This window comes from Indicator indicator, chromosome 29 (genome assembly GCF_027791375.1).
Source record: "Indicator indicator isolate 239-I01 chromosome 29, UM_Iind_1.1, whole genome shotgun sequence".
NCBI lineage: Eukaryota > Metazoa > Chordata > Aves > Piciformes > Indicatoridae > Indicator > Indicator indicator.
Genome location: NC_072038.1, coordinates 921,701 through 945,250, shown reverse-complemented (window position 1 = coordinate 945,250; position 23,550 = coordinate 921,701). Strand labels below are relative to the sequence as shown.

The 23,550-nt window shown below is 50.2% G+C and overlaps 1 protein-coding gene across 1 annotated transcript in view; it reads right to left on the bottom strand.

Annotated features, from left to right (window-relative positions):
* The window catches only part of CFAP52 (cilia and flagella associated protein 52), a 49,552-nt gene that overhangs the window by 5,012 nt on the left and 20,990 nt on the right, over nucleotides 1-23,550 (bottom strand). The window contains exons 8-14 of the mRNA XM_054394043.1: nucleotides 22,517-22,687; nucleotides 18,752-18,900; nucleotides 16,951-17,096; nucleotides 11,928-12,079; nucleotides 10,960-11,062; nucleotides 10,680-10,791; nucleotides 9,148-9,311 (exon numbers count right to left, since the gene is read on the bottom strand). Of these exons, the coding sequence (XP_054250018.1) occupies nucleotides 9,148-9,311; nucleotides 10,680-10,791; nucleotides 10,960-11,062; nucleotides 11,928-12,079; nucleotides 16,951-17,096; nucleotides 18,752-18,900; nucleotides 22,517-22,687 (997 nt within the window). The remainder of the gene's footprint in view (nucleotides 1-9,147; nucleotides 9,312-10,679; nucleotides 10,792-10,959; nucleotides 11,063-11,927; nucleotides 12,080-16,950; nucleotides 17,097-18,751; nucleotides 18,901-22,516; nucleotides 22,688-23,550) is intronic.

Here is a 23,550-nt window from a genome sequence, read left to right as displayed (position 1 = left end):
CAAACTGCCAAACTGAATCACACAGAATCCCAGAATGCCAGGTTGGAAGGGCCCCCAAGGATCAGCTGATCCAACCTTTCCAGGTGATGGTGGAGTTGAAAGGAGCTGGCCCAGCACCCTGGCAAGCTGAGTTCAACTGCCCAGTGCAGGGGAATCCACCACTTCCCTTGGGAGAGGATTCCAGTGTCTGAGTGAGCTGAAAGAGAGGTGGGGAGAGGCTTGCTCACTATGATGGAAAATTCCTTGTTGTGGTATGAGCTGCCCTGGTGCCCTGGATACCAGACAGCTGAGGGAATATAAAAACAGGGCCAGCTGATGTTTGATTAGGGTGACAGGGTGACAGGACAGCATCAGGAACATCTCTGGCTGGGCAGGAGCCTCTGTGCCAGGGAGACACTTGGGTATTAGGATGAGCAGATGAAAAGACTCCTGAATAGAGCAGAGCTGAGCTGATTCAGGCCCTGCAGAAATCCATTTTCCTGCTGCCAAATCACAATAAGAATGACAAAAAAGGGAAATCTTCCTACATGCTCACTGGGCTTGGCCACGGGACAATGCTGTCTTTATCTAAGCCTCTCCTGCTCTCTTGGCACGGGCTGGGAACATCTGTGCAGCAGAGTGGAAACCTGCTTTCAACAGCCCCTGCCCCCTGCTGGGGCTCACACCCTGTGGGCAGGTGGGGGCAAGGTGGATCTGGGAGAACCAGAGGAGGGGTCAAGATGCTGTCTGTACCACTGCCTGCACCCCTGCCCCTCTCCCTGCTTGTACCCTGCCCCTCTCCCTGCCTGTACCACCACCCCTCTCCCTGCCTGTACTCTGCCCCTCTCCCTGCCTGTACCACCACCCCTCTCCCTGCCTGTACTCTGCCCCTTTCCCTGCCTGTACTCTGCCCCTCTCCCTGCCTGTACCCTTTCCCTCTCCCTGCCTGTACTCCTGCCCCTCTCCCTGCCTGGACCCCTGCCCCTCTCCCTGCTTGTACCCTTCCCCTTTCCCTGCCTGTACTCTGCCCCTCTCCCTGCCTGTACCCTTTCCCTCTCCCTGCCTGTACTCATGCCCCTCTCCCTGCCTGTACCACCACCCCTCTCCCTGCCTGCACCCCTGCCCAAGCACTGGCAGATCAGGGTGGCACTGTTCCCAGGGGGACAGTTACAGACTCACCAGCACACCCCTTTCCCCCCAGGCTGACACCCGATTTGCTGGCTTAAGGCAGGAGGAAGCTACTCGTTCAGCTCTCCCAGCACAGCTGAATTACAGGTGGCCACCTCCACTCAGTGCCTCCATTAGAGCTGCCTGGCTTTGGAGCATCCTGGAGGAGGGCCAGCAGTGAGGCAGGCGAGTGCTGCTCTTCCAGGGACCTCACTGCCTGCTGCTGAGGAGTGGGGAAGAGGCTCTGTGGGTGCTGCACATGTTTTAGGCTGTGCCTCTAACAACGTTTCACAGATCTCGGACGGCAAGAGGTAGAAGGTAAATAAATCACCACTGGGTGTCAAAAGGGAAATAACAAAGAGTTCCAGACAACCCCGTTGGAGAGGGATCCACCATGAGAATTAGTCTGGTGAACAATCTTTCTCTCTTTTCCCTTCTTGGGCTCTGGCTGATGCCTCTCCTGACCTTGGCTGCACTGCTTGGTTGTGAGTGGTATTAACAACAACTTCTCTGCTCTGTCTCTTGCCCTTTTTGTGTACAGGGGGGTAGGGAGAGAAGCAGAGCAGGGAGAAGCTATTAGCTCCCCCTGGTCTTTGGCCAAGGGGGGGTCCTTGTGCTGTTTATCAGTTGTAAATCCCTGTAAATATTGTCAATGTTGCCTATTTTGTACATATTGATTGCATTCCACTGGAGATTGTAGTTTTGCTGGTAAATACAGCTCCATTGGCTCCCAGCTGAGCTGCTCTGGCAAATTTCATGTTGTGGGGAGGGGAATTTTCAACCCACCACAGCATGAGAGGCCATCAGATCACCCTGAGCTGCAGGCCCCTCTGCACTCTGCGTGCAGCTGCTGTGCTCTGCTCTTAACACACAGGCACGGTGCTGGCTGCCTCGCTGCGCCCCTGTCCCCGGGCTGTTTTCACCCTCTGAACCCAGCTGATGTGATCTCTGCAGCAGGTACTGAAACTGAGGGTGGGGAGAGAGAGCCGAGCCCCAAAACCCCAGTGGTGAGCAAGGTTCTCCCAGCCCTGCAGGGACTTGTGCTGTAGAAACCACCCACGGCTCTCACAGCCAGGCTGAGGCAGCTCAGAGGGCTCAGGTGGGAAGCAGCCTTGCACCGTGGGGATCACCAGGCTCAGCAAACCAGCTCACAGAGCTGCATGATCAGACTCCAAGTGTGCTCACCCAGCAGCCTCATCTTCTCCTGGGGGACTGGGAAAGTACCAGTTTGGTGCTGGGAGGCAGGATCCCTCTGCTCATCTCACAGAATCCCACCACAGGGCTTGAAAGGGACCTCTGGGGATCATCTAGTCCTAGCCTCCTGCTAGAGCAGGGGCACCCACAGCAGGCTGCCCAGCTCCACACCCAGGCCTCTCACCTCTCTAGCAGGCATGTGGCTCTGAGGGGCAGGGAAGACCAGGGACCACCAGCAGAATCATGGAATCACAGAATGGTTTGGGTTGGAAGGGAGCTTCAAAGCTCATCCAGGCCAGCCCCCTGCAGCCAGCAGGGACATCTGCAACCAGAGCAGGTTGCTCACAGCCCCACACAACCTGACCTGCAGTGCTTCCAGCCATGGGGCAGCTCCCACCTCTCAGGGAAACCTGGGACAGGCTCTCCCCACCCTCAGGGTCAAACATTTCTTCCTTCTCTCCAGTCTGAATCTCCCTCTTGGAGTTTCAAACCATCCCCCCTTGTTCTGTCCCAACAGACCCTGCTCAAAAGTCACAGAATCATAGAATCATTTCAGCTGGAAAAGGCCTTTGGAATCAAGTCCAACAACTCTACCAAGTCAGTGCTTAACTATGTCCTTCAGCACCATATCTACTCATCTTTTAAATACATCTAGGGATGATGATTCAACCACTTCCCTGGGCAGACTGTTCCAGGGCTTGACAACCCAACTTCCAGTGGTCCAGTTTGTGCCCCTTGGCCCTTGGCCTGTCCCTGGGCTCCACTGACAAGAGTCTGGCCTCAGCCTCTTGCCTCCCACCCTTTATCTCTTGCTGAGCATTGCTCAGCTCCCCTCTGGGGCTGCTCTTCTCCAGGCTCTCAGCCCCAGGGCTCTCAGACTTTGCTCCTCACAGAGCTGCTCCAGGCCCCTCAGCAGCTTTGTAGTCTCCCCTGGACTCTCTCCAGTAGTTCCCTGTCTCTGTTGAATTGCAGCTGTGGCCTCCCTGGGGCAGAACAGAGGGGAAAGTGAACCTCCCTTGACTTCCTGGTCCACTCTTCTTCATGCACCCCAGGACACCATTGACCTTGTGGCCATGAGGGCACACTGCTGGCTCATGAGGAATTTCTTGTCCCCCAGCACTCCCAGGTCCTTCTCTGCAGAGCTCCTCCCCAGCAGGTCTCTCCTCACCTGTCCTGCTGCAGGAGGTTGTTCCTCCCCAGGTGCAGGACCCTGCACTCACCCTGGCTGATCTCCACAAGGTTCACTGAAGCTCCCCAGTGCTTCAAGGTGCTAACAGCTTCCACGTGGCCAATCCTGCCTGTGAGTGTTTCAGCTCTGCACCCTGAAGCAGGCAGCTCCTCACTGCTGATGGCAGCATCATGAACGCATTCGAGCCACAGCCCACGAGGGGCCTGCTGCCGGGCAGCTGTGTGCCTGCAGCTCCTCTCTGCCAAACAGGAGCTGACTGCTGGTGGGAGAGCTGCACAGGTTGCTCCTGGTGGCTGCTGCTGGGCGTTGCTCATGTAGGTCACATCCATTTGTAGAGCTGCAGGGGCTCCCCGGGGAGCTCGGCCCCGCTGCTGAGGAGCTCTTAGCGCCTGGCAGCGATGCGCAGGGAGGGGCAGGGCTGGGCTGGGGGGACCAGAGATGCCAAGCTGCCACGGAGCTGGGCACTGCTTGGGAAGAGGATGAGACTGACAGAGCCTGGCTCAGCCACAAGACTCAGCCTTTTGTGGAATGGTGGAATTATTTGGTGGGAAAAGGGCTTAGAGATCACTAAGTCCAACCATTCTCTAACACTACCAAGGCTGCTGCTAAACCATGGCCCTCAGCACCACAGCTCTGCCTCTCTGAAACACCTCCAGGCATGGGCATTCAACCCCCTCCCTGGGCAGCCTGTGCCAGGCTTTGAGAACCCTTTCAGGCAAGAATTTTCTTCTAACGTCCAACCTAAACCTCTCCTGGTGCGACTGGAGGCCATTTCTTCTTGTCCTATCCCTTGTTCCTTGGGAGAACAGACCAACCCCCATCTGGCTCCAACCTCCTTTCAGAGAGTTCTAGAGAGCAGTAAGGTCTCCTGTCACCTTCCTCCAGGCTGAAAACCCCCTTTTTTTTCCAGGTGCTCCTCACCAGACCTGTCCTTTGGACCCTTCACCAGCTTCTTTGCCCTTCTCTGGCCAAACTCCAACACCTTAATGTCCTTCTTGAAGTGAGGGCCCCAAAATGAAACACGATACTCAAGGTGTTGCCTCACCAGAGCTGAGTAGAGAGGGACAATCACTTTCTTGCTCCTGCAGGTCACACTATTTCTGATGCAGGCCAGGATGCTGGTGGCCTTCTGGGCCACGTGGGCACATGCTGGCTGATCTTCAGATGGCTGTCGACCAACACCCTCAGGTCTTTCTCTGCTGGGCAGCTTTCCAGCCATTCTTCCCCAAGACTGGAACGTGGCATGGGGCTCCACGTGCACCAACAGCCTGAAAGGTCACACAGCTACCTGCGGTCACAGCCTGCATGGTTGCCACCTCTGCTGCCTACACAGCATGTGGGATCACAGGATCACAGATCAGAGGATGTCAAGGGTTGGAAGGGACCTCTGGAAATCATTGAGTCCAATCCCCCTGCCAGAGCAGGAGCATAGAATCCAGCACAGGTCACACAGGAACACATCCAGATGGGGATGGAAAGGCTCCAGAGAAGGAGACTCCACAACCTCTCTGGGCAGCCTGCTCCAGGGCTCTGGGAGCCTCACAGTGAAGAAGTTCCTCCTCATGTTGAGGTGGAACCTCCTGTGCTGGAGTTTCTATCCACTGCCCCTTGTCCTATCCCAGGGTGCAGCTGAGCAGAGCCTGTCCCCTCCCTCCTGACCCCCAGCCCTCAGATATTTATAAGCATTTATTAAATCCCCTCTCAGTCTTCTCCTCTCCACACTAACCACCCCCAGGGCTCTCAGCCTCTCATCTAGCCAAGAGCAGCCTGGATGTGATGGCACAGGAAGGTGCCTGGGCACTGGGGTGGGCCTGGGGGTTGTGCTGTGGGACCCAGGAGATGCTGCAGTGTGCCAACCACCACCCTGGGCAGTGACCTGCATCACCTGGCTGTGCTGGAGCAAGCCAAGTCAGCAGTGTCTGTGCTTAAATACGGACTGGATTCAACCAAGTGATGCTGCTTCACACTGAAAGGAGCCTGGAGAAGAGAAGGCTCCAGGCAGACCTTCCAGCAGCCCTCCAGTACTTTCCTAGCCTCTCCTCACCAGGCAGTCTCCAGTCCCTTCAGCATCCTTGGAGCCCTCTCTTGGACTCTCTCCAGCAGATCCCTGTCCCTCCTGAACTGGGGAGCCCAGCACTGGATGCAATATTCCAGGTGAGGTCTCACCAGGGCAGAGTAGAGGGGAGGAGAACCTCCCTGGCTCTGCTGGACACACTCTGAATGCCCCCCAGGATCCCATTGCCCTTCTTGGCCACCAGGACACATTGCTGTCCCATGCAGAACTTATCCACCAGCACTCCCACACTGAAAGGAGCCTGGAAAAGAGAAGGTTCCAGGCAGACCTTCCAGTACTTTCCTACAGGAAAGACAGAGAGGGACCCTTTGTCAGGGAGTGCAGTGATAGGAGGGGAAATGGTTTTAAACTGAATGAGGGGAGATTTAGATGAGATATTAGGAGAAAAGCCTTCACTGTGAGAGTGGTGAGACATTGGCACAAGCTGCCAGTGGTGGTGGATGCCTTGTTCCTGGAAGTGTTCAAGGTTAGGTTGAATGGGCTGGGGGGAGCTCTGAGCACCCTGATCTAATTGCAGAGGTCTCTGCTCACTGCAGGAGGGTTGGAATTAGATGATCTTGAAGGTTCCTTCCAGCCCAACCCATTCTATGGTTCTATGATCTATGCTCTCAAGTGTCAAACCTGCAAGGTGGCAAAGGCCTGAGCCCCCTGGCTGGCTGTCAGGGTGGCTTAGCAGCATTCACCCTCAGCATGCTGAATCCTGTCCCCTGTCCCACTCTGCTGCCTCTGAGCTGTGAAGAAGCAGCTGGTGCAGGAGGGGTGTGAAGGGCTTTGGTCCTTGCACCCCAGCTACAGCTACACCACAACAGGACTTGGCTTCTCCTCCCACCTGTAATGAGAGGTTTGGAGTGGCCTGATGGGAGCTGACTCTCTTAGCTGAGGTGGGGCTCACTGGACAGTTACCTGCACCTGCAGTGACATGGCTCTTCAGGACAGCCTGGTTAGCCCTCACAGGCTCTGTTTTCATTCCCATGGCTCAGGCACTCAAGTTTTGCCTGCCTGTCCCACATTCCAGTGGTTTGATCCTGCCTTCCAAACCACATGGAGCAGTGCTGCAGAGCTCGTAAAACCTGCTGGAGTGTTTATTGCTGCTCAGCACCGAGTCCAGGCTCCAAAGCACCAGAGGAGGGGATGATTTCATCCCTTTGCTCAAGACTCCATCAATAAAAGCAGAGATATTTCAGCAGAGATATTTCACCCACAGAATCACAGAATGCTTTGGGTTGGAAGAGACCTTTAAATGTCACCCAGTCCAACCCCCAAGCAGATGGGATATGACCTGCACGGTGTTTGATGGACATAGGTGCCCAGATATCCTCAAGCTAGTCCAAAAGGATCCACCCTTCTTGTGCTGCAAGCAGTAAACACTTTTAGTGACATATAAAGAATACTAATCAATCATTTTTGACACATTCCCCCACCCCAAATTGGAGAGATATGGATTTGATGGGAGAGTCTTCAGTGGATAACGAATTTATTGGATGGTCACATCCAGAGGGTAGTGGTGAACAGCTCTGTGTCCAAATGGAGATGAGTGACAAGTGGTATCCCTCAGGGGTCCATATCTGGACAAGTCCTGTTTAACATCTTCATTAATGACACAGCTGTTGGGATTGAGTACATCCTAAGTGATGACACCAAGCTGAATGGTGCAGTTGGCATGGCTGAGGGGACAGGATCCATCCAGAGGGAGCTGGACAAGCTGGAGGAGTGGGGATATGTGACCCTCATGAGGTGCAACAAGTCCAAGTGCAAGATCCTGCACATGAGTCAAGGCAAACCCTGTTATCAGTCCAGGCTGGGGAAGGAAGGGCTGGAAAGCAGCCCTGTGGAGAAGGACTTGGGGTGCTGGGGGTGCAAAGCTGGAGATGAGCTGGCACCAAGCACTGCCAGCACAGCCCCAGCCTGGCCTGGGCTGATCCCCAGCAGTGTGGGCAGCAGGGGCAGGGAGGGGATTCTGCCCCTCTGCTGTGCTCTGCTCACACCTCCCCTGCAGTGCTGGGGCAGCTCTGGAGCCCTCAGCACAGCACAGACAGGGACCTGTTGGAGCAGGGCCAGAGGAGGCCACAGCAATGCTGGCAGGGCTGGAAGCCCTCTGCTGGGAGCCAGGCTGAGAGAGTTGGGCTTGGGCAGCCTGCAGAAGAGAAGGCTCCAGGGAGACCTTCTGGTGGCCTTGCAGTGCTTCAAGGGCTGAGCAGAAAGCTGGGGACAGAGTTTTGAGCAGGGCCTGATGTGACAGGACAAGGGGGGATGGTTTGGAACTCAAAGAGGCAGATTCAAAGTGGAGAGGAGGGAGAAATGTTTGACCCTGAGGGTGGTGAGAGCCTGTCCCAGGTTTCCCAGAGAGGTGGGAGCTGCCCCATGGCTGGCACCATTTCAGGTCAGGTTGTTTGGGGCTGTGCTCTGGTTGCAGCTGTCCCTGCTGACTGCAGGGGTTGGACTGGATGAGCTTGGAAGGTCCATTCCAACCCAAACCAGTCTGGGATTCTATACCTTTAATTTCCCACCCCCACTGCCTGCCAGCAGCTCATGCTATCAACACAGGTGTGACAGCATCCACCTGACCCTGCCTGATCATCCTCTTAGCTAACCCATATGTCTGTAAGCCTCAACACCAAGGAATGTGACATTTTGCTACCAGTTTAATTTATGACAGAACTCTCACAGGCCACCACCAATGCCTGCAGAAGAAATATTTACTTCAGTTGCATCACTTCCCTGGCTGGCTGCCCACCCTGATCTTTAAACAAACAGCATCTTGAGAGCTGTTGAGTTTAACAGGAGGTATGAAACTGGAGAGTTCATCTCAGACTAAATATGGATTTCATGCAAATGTAGAGCCCAGTTGAAAAACTAGGCCAGTGACCAGGCACTGGAGTGGGTCTGGCTGGAAACATCCAGGCTGCACTCCCAACTCTTGAAAACCAGACCTGGAGGAGTTTTAAATTGGGCACTGCAAATGGAGAAGCTCAGGCAACCTTGTGTTCCTCTGAGGACATTGATTTAAAAGCCTGACTGAAAAGAGCTTCCCAGTGAAACACTGGGAGCTGAGGGCTTTTTCCTTAATCAGCAGCAGACAAATTAAAATGAACACAGAAGACTGAATTTATACAACAAGTTATTCATTAAAGGAAAGGGCAGGGAGGGGGTGGGGAAGAGAAAGAGACCACGTGAAAGCAAGAGAGAGCTGGCAACGACGAGCAGACACAGAGTGAGCCTGTGCTAGGAGATAGCAGGAAAGGTGACAGCAACAACATGGAAGTGTTACACCAACAGCCAAGATGATCTGCACAAGTGAGGGATCCTTTTCACACCACTCTAAAAGGAACAGCAATTTCTCTTGAAAGAGATTGCTCTGAAAGAGTCAGACCTAGAGAGGACATCTGAAGGATCTGGTAAATGCACAGCAGGGAGTGTAAAAATAGCACCTCCTCTGAGAGCAGAAATGCTTCAACCCCACCTCAGCTGGGAGCCCAGAGGCTGGCCAGGAGGGGCTGAGGAAGCAGCAGCCCAGCAGCTCCCCAGCCAGCCCTCAGTGTGGGGCTGGGTACTTCCAGAGCAGGATGGCACCATCTGCACTCACACTCACAATGTACTTGTTGCCAGGGCAGATCTTCAGCCGGGTGACAGTGCCGCTGTGGCCCGCCCCGATGTGAGTCATGGCCCCCTCGTTGTAGTCCCACACCTTCACCAGGTGGTCATCACCACCTGTGTTGGGCATAGAGGGAAAAAAAAATGATCACAAGGAGTTCTGCTGCTGGGTGTTCCCAGATCAGGGAACAGGAGACTACTGCAGCGTTCATCTGATGTAGGAAAGGTGGGACACGTTGTGGGCATCATGGCAAGAAAACCCCAGCTTCAGGTGAGTCAGTGTTCAGGAGGATGCTCAGGATCTCCACCAGCAGATCACAGTGAGCTGTGGCCAGCAACTGCTACCAACAGAATCATGGAATCACAGAATCATTTTGGTTGGAAGAGATCTTTCAGATCATCCAGTCCAGCCCTTACCCCAGCACTGCCAGGGCACCACTAAACATTGGCCCTTAGCACCACATCTACATGAAAGCCCTCCAGGGATGGAGACTCCACCATTGCCCTGGGCTGGGCCAGGCCTTGACAACCCTCAAGGGGAAGAAATTGTTCCTCATGTCCAACCTAAACCTGCCCTGGTGCAACTTGAGGCCATTCCTCTTGTCCTATTGCTTGTTCTATGGGAGAAGAGCCCAACCCCCACCTGGCTCCAACCTCCTCTCAGGGAGCTGCAGAGAGCAATGAGGTCTTTCCTCAGCCTCCTTTTCTCCAGGCTGAACACCCCCAGCTCCCTCATCTGCTCCTCCCCAGCCCTGTTCTCCAGACCCTTCCCCAGCTTTGTTGCCCTTCTCTGGACATGCTCCAGCCCTTCAATGTCCTTCTTGGGGTCCAAAACTGAACCCAGTATTGGAGGTGTGGCCTCACCAGTGCCCAGTACAGGGGACAATCACTGCCCTGCTCCTGCTGGCTGCACTGCTCCTGATCCAAGCTCAATGTACAGAAAGTCATCTGAAGAGGTTAATCTAAAAGAAGTGTTGCTGAGAGCAAATCTGTGGCTTGCAACTCCAGCCATGACATACAACACCATGGCTCCTCTGTGCTAGTACAAGGCTCCCAGAAGAGATGTCAGGATGGCTGGGGACATGTGAGCCTGAGGCAGGATGGAGCCTGCAGCCACTGCTGCTTGCAAACCAACAGTGACTGCCAGGCTTCTGGAGAGGGAGCTTGAACCAATCATTCAGGTGTATGGTGAACACCACTGAACTAAATGAGGAGCAAGGCAGGGTGAAAGCCTGTGTTCCTCCCTTGGAGACATCTGAACCTTGTCTTCACCTCTCCATTACATCTTGCAAGACTGAACCATAGTTCAAGTCTGAACTCCAGCCTTTTTCTAAGCATTTTTCTTCAATGATTCATTTTATTTTCCCCTTTAGCTGACCTCTCCCTTTCAGTTTTTTCCTTCTCTACTGACATCCTTGGCTCCTTGCCTTCCTTTCCCTGCTTTTAACATAAGCTCCTCTTTTCCACTTTCATCCACCCACTCACCTGTGACAAAGTAAGCCCCATCAGCTGTGATGTCCAACCCATTGATGGAACCTGATGCAGACCCTTCCACTTCTCTGATTGCAGAGCCATCAAACACTTCCCAGTAGCCAATCTAGAGAGCAGAAAAGAGAGAACAGCTCAGATGTGTGTGACCAGAACACAGATTTCAGCACAGTCTTCTGAGGGGCTTCACAACACGACCTTCTGAGGAGCTTTTGGAAGCTTCATCATGTAACAAGCCCCAGACTTTGTGTTTTGGTCTTCTTGCAGCTCTGCTTACCTGTCTGTCAGTCCCACCAGTGATTATCTGGTACTCCTCAGGGTGGTAACACACACATTTGAAACACGTGTTGGCTAGAATCATTTGTCTCCTCACAAACCGCCTGCAAAACAACCCCAAAACAGGAGAGAAGAAGAGTGTGAAAAGCAAACTTGGAGTGTCTGAACTATCCCTGCCTCTCCTATACATCAGATCTTGCTTCCTGCTTGGATATTTGCAGGTATTGCTCTGAGTTCAGGGTGTCATAAATCTTAGCAGGGTATCAGAGTCTCACAGTATATCAGAGGTTGGAAGGGACCTCCAGAGATCATCAGGTCCAAGCCCCCTGCCAGAGCAGCATCACTTAAGGTAGTCTGCACAGGAATGCATCAGGAGGGTTTGGAAAGTCTTCAGAGAAGGAGACAGCACAGACAGGGACCTGTTAGAGCAGGGCCAGAGGAGGCCACAGCAATGCTGGCAGGGCTGGAAGCCCTCTGCTGGGAGCCAGGCTGAGAGAGTTGGGCTTGGGCAGCCTGGAGAGGAGAAGGCTCCAGGGAGACCTTCTGGTGGCCTTGCAGTGCTTCAAGGGCTGAGCAGAAAGCTGGGGACAGATTTCTGAGCAGGGCCTGATGTGACAGGACAAGGGGGGATGGTTTGGAACTCCAAGAGGGAGATTGAAACTGGAGAGAAGGAAGAAATGTTTGACCCTGAGGGTGGTGAGAGCCTGTCCCAGGCTGCCAGAGAGGTGGGAGCTGCCCCATGGCTGGCACCATTGCAGGTCAGGTTGTTTGGGGCTGTGAGCAACCTGCTGTGGTTGCAGCTGTCCCTGCTGAATGCAGGGGTTGGACTGGATGAGCTTTAAATGTCCCTTCCAACCCAGCCTCTGCTTCTATGATTGTTCTTTCTAGTAACTTTTATTTCATACTGCTTTTCCCACTGACACATTACCAACACTTCAAGTGCCTTGCAGTAGCTGTGTGTTTACTTACACAAGATCCCAGATGATGCAGGTTCCATCAAGGCTGGCTGTGACACACTCCAGGTCATTCTTCTTAATCTTAATGCAGGACACAGCTGACACATGCTCCTTGAGGATCTCCCCCAGCTTTTGAGTCCTCTCACCAATCTCCCAGAGCCTCACCTGGAAGTCAGCAACAAACATCTGCTCTTGTACCACCTGGTCCTGGCTGAGCTCAGGAGGAGGCCTGAGGCACTCCTGAACTCCTCTTTTTATTCAGAACACAGACAGCAACTCAATCCCAAGGGGCTGGCTCTGGTTTCTTGTGGGTTGTTCATGCAGCTGCCTCACAGAACCAAGCTGAGGTCTTGAGAGTGGAATCCACCTGCTTCAGGAATTCCTTACCATGAACCCCAGGCCTTGTTTGTGCCCAGTTCCCACTCTCCCATGCTTCAGTGGACTCATCTCTCCACCAGGAAAATCTTTAAAGATCAAAGAGCAAGGCTTCTGAAACGGAATTCCAAGAAGGTAGCTGCTCTGTGAGCTACACAGAATGCAAGCAAGTAAATACAAAGCAGCTCTTTAAATCTTTGATGTGAAATATGTGCCTGAAAGCAGCTCTTTTCCCAGTGGTGCTAACAGCAAAACTCTTTCAGCTTTGCAGACTGGATCCTTCACACCTTCCATTTGCTGTCCCATTAGTGCCAGCTCTGATGGTATCTGTTTGTTTTTACATCCTGCTAAGGACAAATCCCAGTGAAAAATTAGGAACTTAGTGACAGCCAAAGCTTGGAGCTGACCTTGCAAACCTGCAGGTCTGATGTTGGGTTGCCTGTGGGATTTGGCTGCCTAATTCCCACTTGTCCAATGATCAGAGCATCCAGATTCCTGAAGCCACCCTGAAAGCCACAGCTTTCAGCTGACTTTGACAGAACCATTAGCACTTGAGAACATCTCTTTTTGTTGTGTTCTGGATGAATACTGCCAGTGCTCCCCTGCAGTTTCTCATTTCTACCCAACCAGCCTTTAGCTTCATTTGGTCTCAGCTGCCTTTTTCAATTCAGAAATCAGCTAAGCAGAGCCTCTGTGGGTTGAGACAGAATCTAGGTCTTTGTCTTCTGCATCCTTTAGTGCTAAGCATCCAAGTACTCAACTGCTCTTTGATAAGTGAAGGGCTGAAGTGGTTCATTCTCTCTAATGCCTTTATGTAGTAAGGCAGGGCACTGCTGCCATTACTGCTCCTCAGGAGAGCTGAGGTGCAGAATGGCTCAGAAGGAAGGGTCAAGGATTAGAACAGTAGCCTGAGGTTTGGAAGAAGTTCAGTTCCTCACTCTCCAAGACTTGCTGTGCCATCTCCACCTTGGCACACTGGAGATCAGGGTACACAAGCCAAGCAAGGAGCAGTTAAATCAGTCAGGAAAGCACAGACAGTTAGATGTCTGGTTCTGAGTGTTCCCCTGACTGCAGAGAGAAACTGAACAGCAGCCTTCCAGGTCTGACTTTGTATTTTTAATATAAACAAACCCCTGTGTTGATATTATCTAAATATCAGGAGAGTGTAGCTTTTGCAGACTGAGAAGGACCACAAGTGAATGAAGTGAATGGAGAAGCTAAAGTGCTTGTTTTGTATGGCTGGGAAAAACTGCTTGAGCTGCATGAGTGGGATGCCTACAACACAGCTTCTGATTCTGGTTAGTACTTGTGTTGGAATGTTGGCATAGCCATGGAATTATTGTTAGAGCCTTTTGTTACCACCATCACCTAAACCAGAAGAACCATCCCTGAAACTGTGGCAAGGGAGGTGTAAATTGGAGATTAGGAAAAGTTTCTTTCCTGCAGGAGTGGTCATGGATTGGAACAGGCTGCTCAGGGAAGTGGTGGAGTCCCAATCTCTGGAGGTGTGCAAGAAATGTGTGGCCATGGCACTTGGAGCCATGGTCCATGGGTATGGTGGTGGTGGGTTGATGGTTGAACTGGATGATCTTAGAAGGCTTTTCCATCAGAAACAATTCTATGATTCTGTGATCCCAGAATATAAACACTCCAGTGATAGAAAGTGAACTCTGTGCTGTTAAATGAATTCAGAGAGGTCAGTTTGGATTTCCAAAGAAATGTCAGAAAGAAAATCCTTGCTGGAGCACAGTCAGATGGAGCTTGCAAACAATGACAAATGCAGATAAGCTAAATAGAAGGGAGACACAAATGAATAGGAAGGATTAAGAGCATACTCTGCAGTAGAAGGATTTCCAGGACAACCATGCCAGAAGAAAGCAGGGCATTGTTTTACAGTATGCCCTCTGAGAGCAGGAGATTTGCATATATCAAAGGCTCTTGTTTTGGAGCTCAGGCCTTTGCTCAAGTGGAAGCTAAGAATAGTATCTGAAGGGGCCTACAAGAAGGATGGAGAGAGACTGTTTCCAAAGGCCTGCTGTGACAGGACCAGGGGCAATGGCTTCAAAGCGGAGAAGAGCAGATTGAGATTGGATGTCAGGAACAAGTTCTGCACCATGAAGGTAGTGGAACACAGGAACAGGTTGCCCAGGGAGGTAGCTGGGGACCCATCTCAGGAGATATTCAAGGTGTGGCTCAACAAGACTGTGGGCAACCTCATCTAGTGGAGGATGTCCCTGATGACTGCAGAGGGGTTGGACTGAATCAACTTCTGTGGTAGTTTCAGGCTGTGCCTAGAAAATTTTCCACAGATCTTGAACAGAAAATGGTAGAATGTAAATAAATCACTATTGGGTGAAAATAATGATAAGCTCTAAATAATCCCATTGGGCAAATATCATAAAACTTAGGTCTGTAAACTAACTTGCTCTCTTTTCACTTCCTCCCCTCTGGCTGATGCTTCTGCTGGTTTCTGCTGGCCTTGGCTGCATTGCTTTGTTGTGGCTAAGTCTAACAAACAACTCTGCTCTTTCTGTTGTCTCTTGTGTACAGGAGAGTAGAGGGAAGTAGGCAGGGGAGGGGAAGCTATTAGCTCCCCTGGTTTGTCCAGGGGGGGTTCTTGTGCTGTTTATAAATTGTAAATGCCTGTAAAGATATCTTTATATCTATATATCTATATCTATACATATCTATATCTATCTATCTATCTATATGCACACACTATATTATAAATACACAGCATATATTATATATATTTTTATATATTATGAATGTATATATAGTATATATATTTTGTGTATTTTTTATATATTATAAATAATATTGTATATATTTTGATAGAGATAGAGAGATAGAGATAGATACAGAGATATAGAGATGGAGATAGAGATAATGATAGAGAGATAGAGAGATAGAGATAGATAGAGATAGAGATAGAGATAGAGATAGAGATAGAGATAGAGATAGAGATAGAGATAGAGATAGAGATAGAGATGATAGAGATAGAGATAGATAGAGATAGAGATAGAGAGAGATAGAGATAGAGATAGAGAGAGATAGAGATAGAGATAGAGATAGAGATAGAGATAGAGATAGAGATAGAGATAGAGATAGAGATAGAGATGATAGAGATAGAGATAGAGATGATAGAGATAGAGATAGAGAGATAGAGATAGAGATAGAGATAGAGATAGAGATAGAGAGATGAGATAGAGATAGAGATGATAGAGATAGAGATAGAGATAGAGATAGAGATAGAGATAGAGATAGAGATAGAGATAGAGATGATAGAGATAGAGATAGAGATAGAGATAGAGATAGAGATAGAGATAGAGATAGAGATAGAGATAGAGATAGAGATAGAGATAGATAGAGATAGAGATAGAGATAGAGATAGAGATAGAGATAGAGATAGAGATAGAGATAGAGATAGAGATAGAGATAGAGATAGAGATAGAGATAGAGAGATGAGATAGAGATAGAGATAGAGATAGAGATAGAGATAGAGATAGAGATAGAGATAGAGAGATAGAGATAGAGATAGAGATAGAGATAGAGATAGAGATAGAGAGATAGAGATAGAGATAGAGATAGAGATAGAGATAGAGATAGAGATAGAGATAGAGAGATAGGAGATAGAGATAGAGATAGAGATAGAGATAGAGATAGAGATAGAGATAGAGATAGAGATAGAGAGATAGAGATAGATAGAGATAGAGATAGAGATAGAGATAGAGATAGAGATAGAGATAGAGATAGAGATAGAGATAGAGATAGAGATAGAGATAGAGATAGAGAGATGGAGATAGAGATAGAGATAGATAGAGATAGAGATAGAGATAGAGATAGAGATAGAGATAGAGATAGAGATAGAGATAGAGATAGAGATAGAGATAGAGAGATGGAGATAGAGATAGAGATAGAGATAGAGATAGAGATAGAGATAGAGATAGAGATAGAGATAGAGATAGAGATAGAGATAGAGATAGAGATAGAGATAGAGATAGAGATAGATAGAGATGAGATAGAGATAGAGATAGAGATAGAGATAGAGATAGAGATAGAGATAGAGATAGATAGAGATAGATAGATAGAGATGGAGATAGAGATAGAGATAGAGATAGAATAGAGATGAGATAGAGATAGAGATAGAGATAGAGATAGAGATAGAGATAGAGATAGAGATAGAGATAGAGATAGAGATAGAGATAGAGATAGAGATAGAGATAGAGATAGAGATAGAGATAGAGATAGAGATGAGATAGAGATAGAGATAGAGATAGAGATAGAGATAGATAGAGCTAGAGATAGAGATAGAGATAAAGATAGAGATAGAGATAGAGCTAGAGCTAGAGCTAGATAGAGCTAGAGCTAGAGCTAGAGCTAGAGCTAGAGATAGAGATGATCTAATACCTGTACATATTCATTGCATTCCATCTTAGATTGTAGTTGTCAATACAGCTCCATCTGCTTCCACCTGATCTGCTCTGGCAAATTTAATGCTGGGGCTGGGGGGGAATTTTCAGCCCACCACACCTTCAGAGGTCCATTCCAACCCCACCCATTGTGCCATTCTATGATTCCCTCGCTGGGTTTCTGAGCAAGCAGGTAGGGGCCAGTGGCAGGCCTGGTGCTGAGGGCAGGGAGCTGAGGCAGGTGTTTACCTGCCCTTCGCCTCCCCCGCTGATGACGCGCTTGCTGTCGCTGGTGGCGGCGATGGCTGTCACCCCCAGGCTGTGGGCATGGTCGATCTGGTAGAGCAGCCGGCCCGACTCGGGCAGGAAGGCACGGATCCTCCCGTCATCCCAAGCTGGGCACAACAAAGGGACAGATTAGGAAGAAGTTCCTTACTGTTGAGGGTGGTGAGGCACTGGAAGAGGTTGCCCAGAGAAGCTATGGATGTGTTTAAAACCAGGCTGGCTGAGGTAACCTGGGCTAGTGGGATCTGTCCCTGCCCATAGCAGGGGAGTTGGAACCAGGTGGTTTTTAAGGTCTCTTCCAAGTCAAGCCATTGTATGAATCTATGAAATGTCAAAGTGAACCACACAGAATCCCAGAATTCCATCATCACAAGACTGTCCTCACATCATTCTTTCTCTTTCCTTTCCTAACAAACCCATTTTTATCATGCTCCTTTGTAAGTCTTGTCTTGTTAGATCCCCAGACACATGTGAAAGCCACTGTGCTGGTGCTCAGCCCAGACACCTGGAACCCCAAATAAGCTATTAAAAATTATTTCCTTTTTGGTTCTGGCTATGGGTAAATTGGTGTCCTGCTCTGAGCTAGGACAGAACCAATTCTGCTCAGAGCTGTCCCTGCCCAGCTCAGGCTCTGCTCACTGAGGGACTTTCTGAAGCTCAGGGCAGCTCTGCACAGCCAGGGGTTGCTCCTGGCAGGGAGAAGCTGATGGGGACAGTTCCTGCTAAGGGCTGGGCTGCAGAAAGACTCTGGCTTTGACTTGCACCTCTGCAGACCAAGGGCACTGCCACAGCTTGTGTCCCACACCAGGGGGCAGGAAGGCAGAGGTGGCACTGTGGGGAGGAGTGGACAGGACAGGTGACCCTCAACTGCCCACCAAAGGATTGCAGCCCATGGATGGCATTTTCAGGAGCAAGCTGAGGGATCAGCAGGATCAAGCCTCTTCTTCCCAGTGTCCCAGGAGGACTCTGTCCCTTCTGTCTTCTATACCTATCCTTGTGTTCCTGAATCCAGTTCCCATCTGCTGCTGAGCCCAGGCTGGGACTTGTCCAGTGCCTGCCCCAGCAGCAGTGGTTCCAGTGGTGCCATCACTGCCATCAGGGGTTAGGTTCCACATTGTTTTGTATCTCTGTGTCTCTATTTCATTGAATTGTTCTTCTTCCCATCCCAGCTGGGTTAGTTTCTCTCCCACCCCATAAATCTCTCTCCCTTCTTCCCTTTCTCCTCCCTTTGGGAAGCAGAGGGGTTCATGGAGAGCCTCTGGCAGTTGTCTAGTGGCTGGCCCAGCTCTGACCCATGACATTTGGTTTGGTAACAACAGGGAGATGGCATCACTGCTGTAGGACTGTGGTGGTCCCTTCCCTGTGTGAGCAAAGTGCTTTGGTGATGTGCAGCAGGGTTTGTGCAGAAGGGGCTCTGCATATATCACAGGTTAAGCTGCTGCATACAACCAGGATTATAGTTTAGAGTTAGGTCTTTTGAGTAAGACTGAAGTGAGTTCTGAATTGCTGAACTTCACACCCAAAGTGAGGTCTCCAAACCTTGCCTTCCACGTACACCAGAACCACAGCACCAAGACACACAGGGGGCTGTGAGCAAAGTTCATGGAACCAGCTGCAAGCAAAGAGGCCTAAAGAGATGCACTGAGTCTGAACCCACTTGAACCCATTCCTAGTTTAATCCTCTCTTTGTTCTAACACACTGATGTTTACTCCCATGGAAACAGTTCAAGGGCAGACTCAGCCATGGGTCTGGACTGACCCTTACCTGAAATGATGCTCTTGCCATCCCTCATGAAGTCTATGGCATAACAGGTCAAGTTGGGCACGACGATCCGTAGCAGCTCCCTGTATTCGGGGGTGTGCCACACCCGAATATCATTTTTGGAGCAGGTAGCAAACAGGTCAGAAGTTCCCCTGGAGAATTCAGAGAGGAGAGATAATGAGGAGGGGCACACAGCAAACACCTTCCTTTGGCAGGTCTGAAATCCTCCTTCGAAGCTCAGCTCTTTCCGGAGTGCAGCTCTCATCTTCCCAAGAGGTTAAGGCAAATTAATTCCCAGCTGGCTAAGACAAAGGCCTCGCTCACAGTAAAACTCCCCCTGTCTGGTTTCAACTCAAAGATTCATTTTAACAAGCACCTAAAGTGAAACTAAAAGGATTCTTTCTACTTCAGGTGAAGCTGTGACATTTATTTCCCATATTCCATCTCTAAACAGCTTCAGGTGTTGTACATAGCATACACAAAAGTAGGTGCAGAGGTGCTGACTGCCCACATTTGCCATCAGGGGACTAGCAGCAGCCTCATATTGTAAAGATGTCATCTTTTATCTTGCTTACTGGATGATTCCTATTCAACATTGCTGAAGGCAACAGGACTGATGGTAAAAGCCTGCTCCTAATCTACTTGTTAGAGATGTTTGAATAAAAATAAAAAGACCTTCAGCGTTTCAAAAGCTACGGGACTGGATGCTTTGAAATCAGCTCTAAACTGCACATCCCAGGGATATGACACAAAGGTAGCAGAAGCCTTTGTTCAACATCTCCATCAGTGCCTGGAAAGAGGAACCAGCTCGGAGAAAACTGGCACAACACAAGTGTGGCCCTTTTCAAGCCCAGCTTGAGTGGGTGCTTGACAGAGCTGGGGAATATCAGTGGGATTCAGGTGTTCTGAAGCAAGCCAGAACAGAGAAATGATGCCTGCATTTCCATCAGTGTGCAGGAGCAGATAACAGATAAAATGGTTAAACATATATAGAATCATGGAAGTGGTTTGGTTGGAAGAGGAGACCTTTAATATCACAGAATCACAGAATGTTAGGGGTTGGAAAGGACCTTGAAAGATCATCCAGTCCAAGTCCCCTGCCAGAGCAGGATCACCTAGGGAAGGTCACACAGGAACACATCCAGGTGAGTTTTGAATGTCTCCAGAGGAGATTCCACAACCTCTCTGGGCAGCCTGCTCCAGGTCTCTGCCACCCTCACAGTGAAGAAGTTTTTCCTTGTGTTCCTGTGAAACGTCCTCTGCTCTTTCTTGCCCCCACTGCCTCTTGTCCTATCATTGGACATCACTGAGCAGAGCCTGGTTCCATCCTCCTGACACTGCCCTGCACATCTTTATAATTGAGATTATCAGGTCCAACCATTCACAGAATCATATTTGGGTTGGAAAATACCTCAAAGGTCATCAAGTTCAACCATTGACCTACCACCACCATGGCCATTAAACCATGTCCCCAACTGCCACGGCCACACAGTTGTTGAAAATCCCCAGGGATGGTGACTGCACCACCTCCCTGGGTCACCTCTTCCAATGCCTGACTGTGAACCCAGCACTGCCAGGGCACCACTAAACCATGGCCCTCAGCACCACATCTAAACAGCTTTGAAACCCTTCCAGGCATGAGGACTCCACCACTGCCCTAGGCAGCCTGGGCCAGGCATTGACAACCCTCAAGGGGAAGAAATTCCTCATGCCCAACCTAAATCTCTCCTGGTGCAACTTGAAGCCATTTCCTCCCATTCTATCACTTGTTCCTTGGGAGAAAAGACCAACCCCCACCTCACTCCAACCTCCTTTTAGAGAGTTGTACAGAGGCAGAAGGTCTCCCCTCAGCCTTCTTTTCTCCAGGCTAAACAACTCCAGTTCCCTCAGCTGCTCCTCATATATGCAAAGACATAGTGATTATGATCCCCACCAAATCCAGCTCACCCAGACACCTCTGTGACACAGACACACCAGACTGTGCCAGGCATGCTAGCATCCCATTACCATAAACCTCCAACTAATTCACTCATTAAACTGGCAGGATGTGGATTTTCCAGGCTGGTGACAGCAGGGAGAGGCCATCTTGCACTGTGCCCTTTGCTGCCCCTTGGTAAGATTTGATGCTCTGTGCCCTGTCATGAAGTGATGTAATGACAATATGCCAAAAATAAAACCAGTCATTGGGATCCCATTCCCATTCCCCAGTTAGAGAGGAAACAAATGATCCATTGTGGATTCCTTTAAACAGAGTCACAATCCTGGTATAGAGGAAGAAGGAATGTTTGTTGTTTGTTCAGGAGACAAAAGCAGACAGAGGTATAAATATCTTAGGGCTGAGTGTCAAGAGGGAGGGGACAGGCTCTGCTCACTTGTGCTCTGTGATAGGACAAGGGGCAATAGATATAAACTCCAGCACAGGAGGTTCCACCTCAACATGAGGAGAAACTTCTTCCCTGTGAGGCTCACAGAGCACTGGGGCAGGCTGCCCAGAGAGGTTGTGGAGTCTCCTTCTCTGGAGCCTTTCCATCCCTGTCTGGATGTGTTCCTGTGTGACCTGTGCTGGATTCTATGCTCCTGCTCTGGCAGGAGGGTTGGACTTGATGATCTCCAGAGGCCCCTTCCAACACCTAACATCCTGTGAGTCTGTGACACAGCAGTGTGCCCAGCACCTCTTGTCCCAAGCCTACAGTTTCATGGAACATGCTGGCAAACACAAACCCCTAAGTGAGGTTGTTAACTCTTTGGGTCTAGCAGCTAACAGCTGTTAGTGAGGTTTCAGCTGATCACAGAATCAGAGAATTGTTTGAGTTGGAAAAGCCCTTTGAGATCATCCAGTCCAACCATCAACCCACCACCACCATGGCCACTAAACCATGGCCCCAAGTGCCATGGCCACAGTTTTCTGGAACACCTCAAGGGATGGGGACTCCACCACCTCCCTGGGCAGCCTGTTCCAACACCTGACCACTCTTGCAGCAAAGAAATTTTTGCTAACCCTCCTACCTAACCCTCCCCTGGCACAATTCCAGGCCATTCCCTCTCATTCTGTCACCTGATCCTAGAAGAGACTGCTGTTACAGGTGGGTAATAAGGCTGATACCTCCACAAGCTGTAGCTGCAATGGTGTATACAAAAGCAGGCTGAGGATTCACACTGCTGGCAAACCAAGAGGTCTGATTCTCACAGCACCAGCCCCAGGAGAAGAGGAGAGGCTGCCATCGCTGCTGTTACACACACATAAATAATTCCAGACCTTTTAGTTAGAATTCTTTCTCTAGATCAATAATTTTTCCAACTCTCAAACTGAGCTGCTGTCTTCTCCTTTCAATCCTAGAGTGGATATTAGGAACAATTTCTTCCCCAAAAGGGTTGTCAATGCCTGGAACAGGCTGTGCAAGGCACTGACGGAGTCCATATCCCTGGAGGGGTTTCAAAGCTGTGTAGATGTGGTGCTGAGGGCCATGGTTTAGTGGCAGTGCTTGGTTAAGGGTTGGACTTGATCTTAAAAGTTCTCTCTCATCCAAACCAATTCTGATTCCATGACTCTGTAAGGACCCTTGCAGTCCCCTGGTAGGTGACAGCATAAATCACCCAGTGAGGATTCCTAGAATGGTTTGGTTTGGAAGGGACCTTGAAGAGCATCTCGTTCCAACCCCCCTGGCATTGGCAGGGACACCTTCCACTAGGTTCCTGGGGGTTAGAAGGTGTTTTACACAGGTATCCACTGCTCCACCAGGCAAAAGCATCCCAGGCAGTGACACTCACAGAGGAAAAGCCACGTCGTGGACAGCTTCGTTATGGCAGGCAGCCACCAGCTCCTCCCTGAAGGCAGCGAGGTCGATGCTGTAGATCTGGCAATCATTTGTCCCTGCCAAGAGCTGGGCCCCCTCACCTCTGCATGTCAGTGAGGTCACAGCACCCTGAACCTGAATTTTCCTGTTAAGAGAAAGCAGAGGCTTGGCCTGACGTTGACCTTGAGGCATTTACTTCCCACCTTCCCTTTTCCCTTGACTTTATGGAGTCTTGACTTCCTTGCTTCCCTGAAACCTCCACACAACATCAACATGCAAGACCAGGGTCAGGACTAACAGCTCACTGCCAGGCACAGGTTAGTTCTTCACATGGTCTTGTCTGTCCCACCTGCTGCTCTGCACAGGCACAGCCTTGGAGAATTGGTTTCCTGGACCTAAGGTACCAGCACCATTGTTGCTGTTTGTGCCCCAATGCACTGCAATATCCCACATTTCCAGACACTTTAGATTGTCTGGGAATAGTTTCCAGAGTAGAAAGCTGAGCTCACAGAACTGTACACTTAAGGTGGCTACTCAAACAAAGCAAAATGAGCAGCTGCAAGCCCAATCTTCAGCTGGCATCCAGGGAAATGATGCCTGCAGCTTCCTACTTGTGTGCACAACAAAGCCTTGCAGCACTGCAGCACTTCCAGACCTGTCCCTGTAAACTAACTGACCCCTTCTTTACAACCCCATGGCCCCCATCAGCCCCTGTGTCAGATGGCAAGCACTACCCTTTCTCTGATGTCACTAAGTGTCATCTTCCTGGCTTCACCAGCCCTGTCTCACTCTGTGTCAGTGTAGAAGCTGACTCCTGGTGCCCCAAAGGAAGCAGTGGTTGTTTCAAATGAAAATTGAGAAGGGCAGCTGGCTCTGAGCAAAGGCACACAGTCATTTCCAGTCTGCCCCAGCATCATTACACTGCAACCACGCTGCCTGTTTTTGTCTGCAGGACTGAGGAACAGATTTCTTTGGCTTGTGCCTCCCCAGAGAGATGTCTGCTCCTTC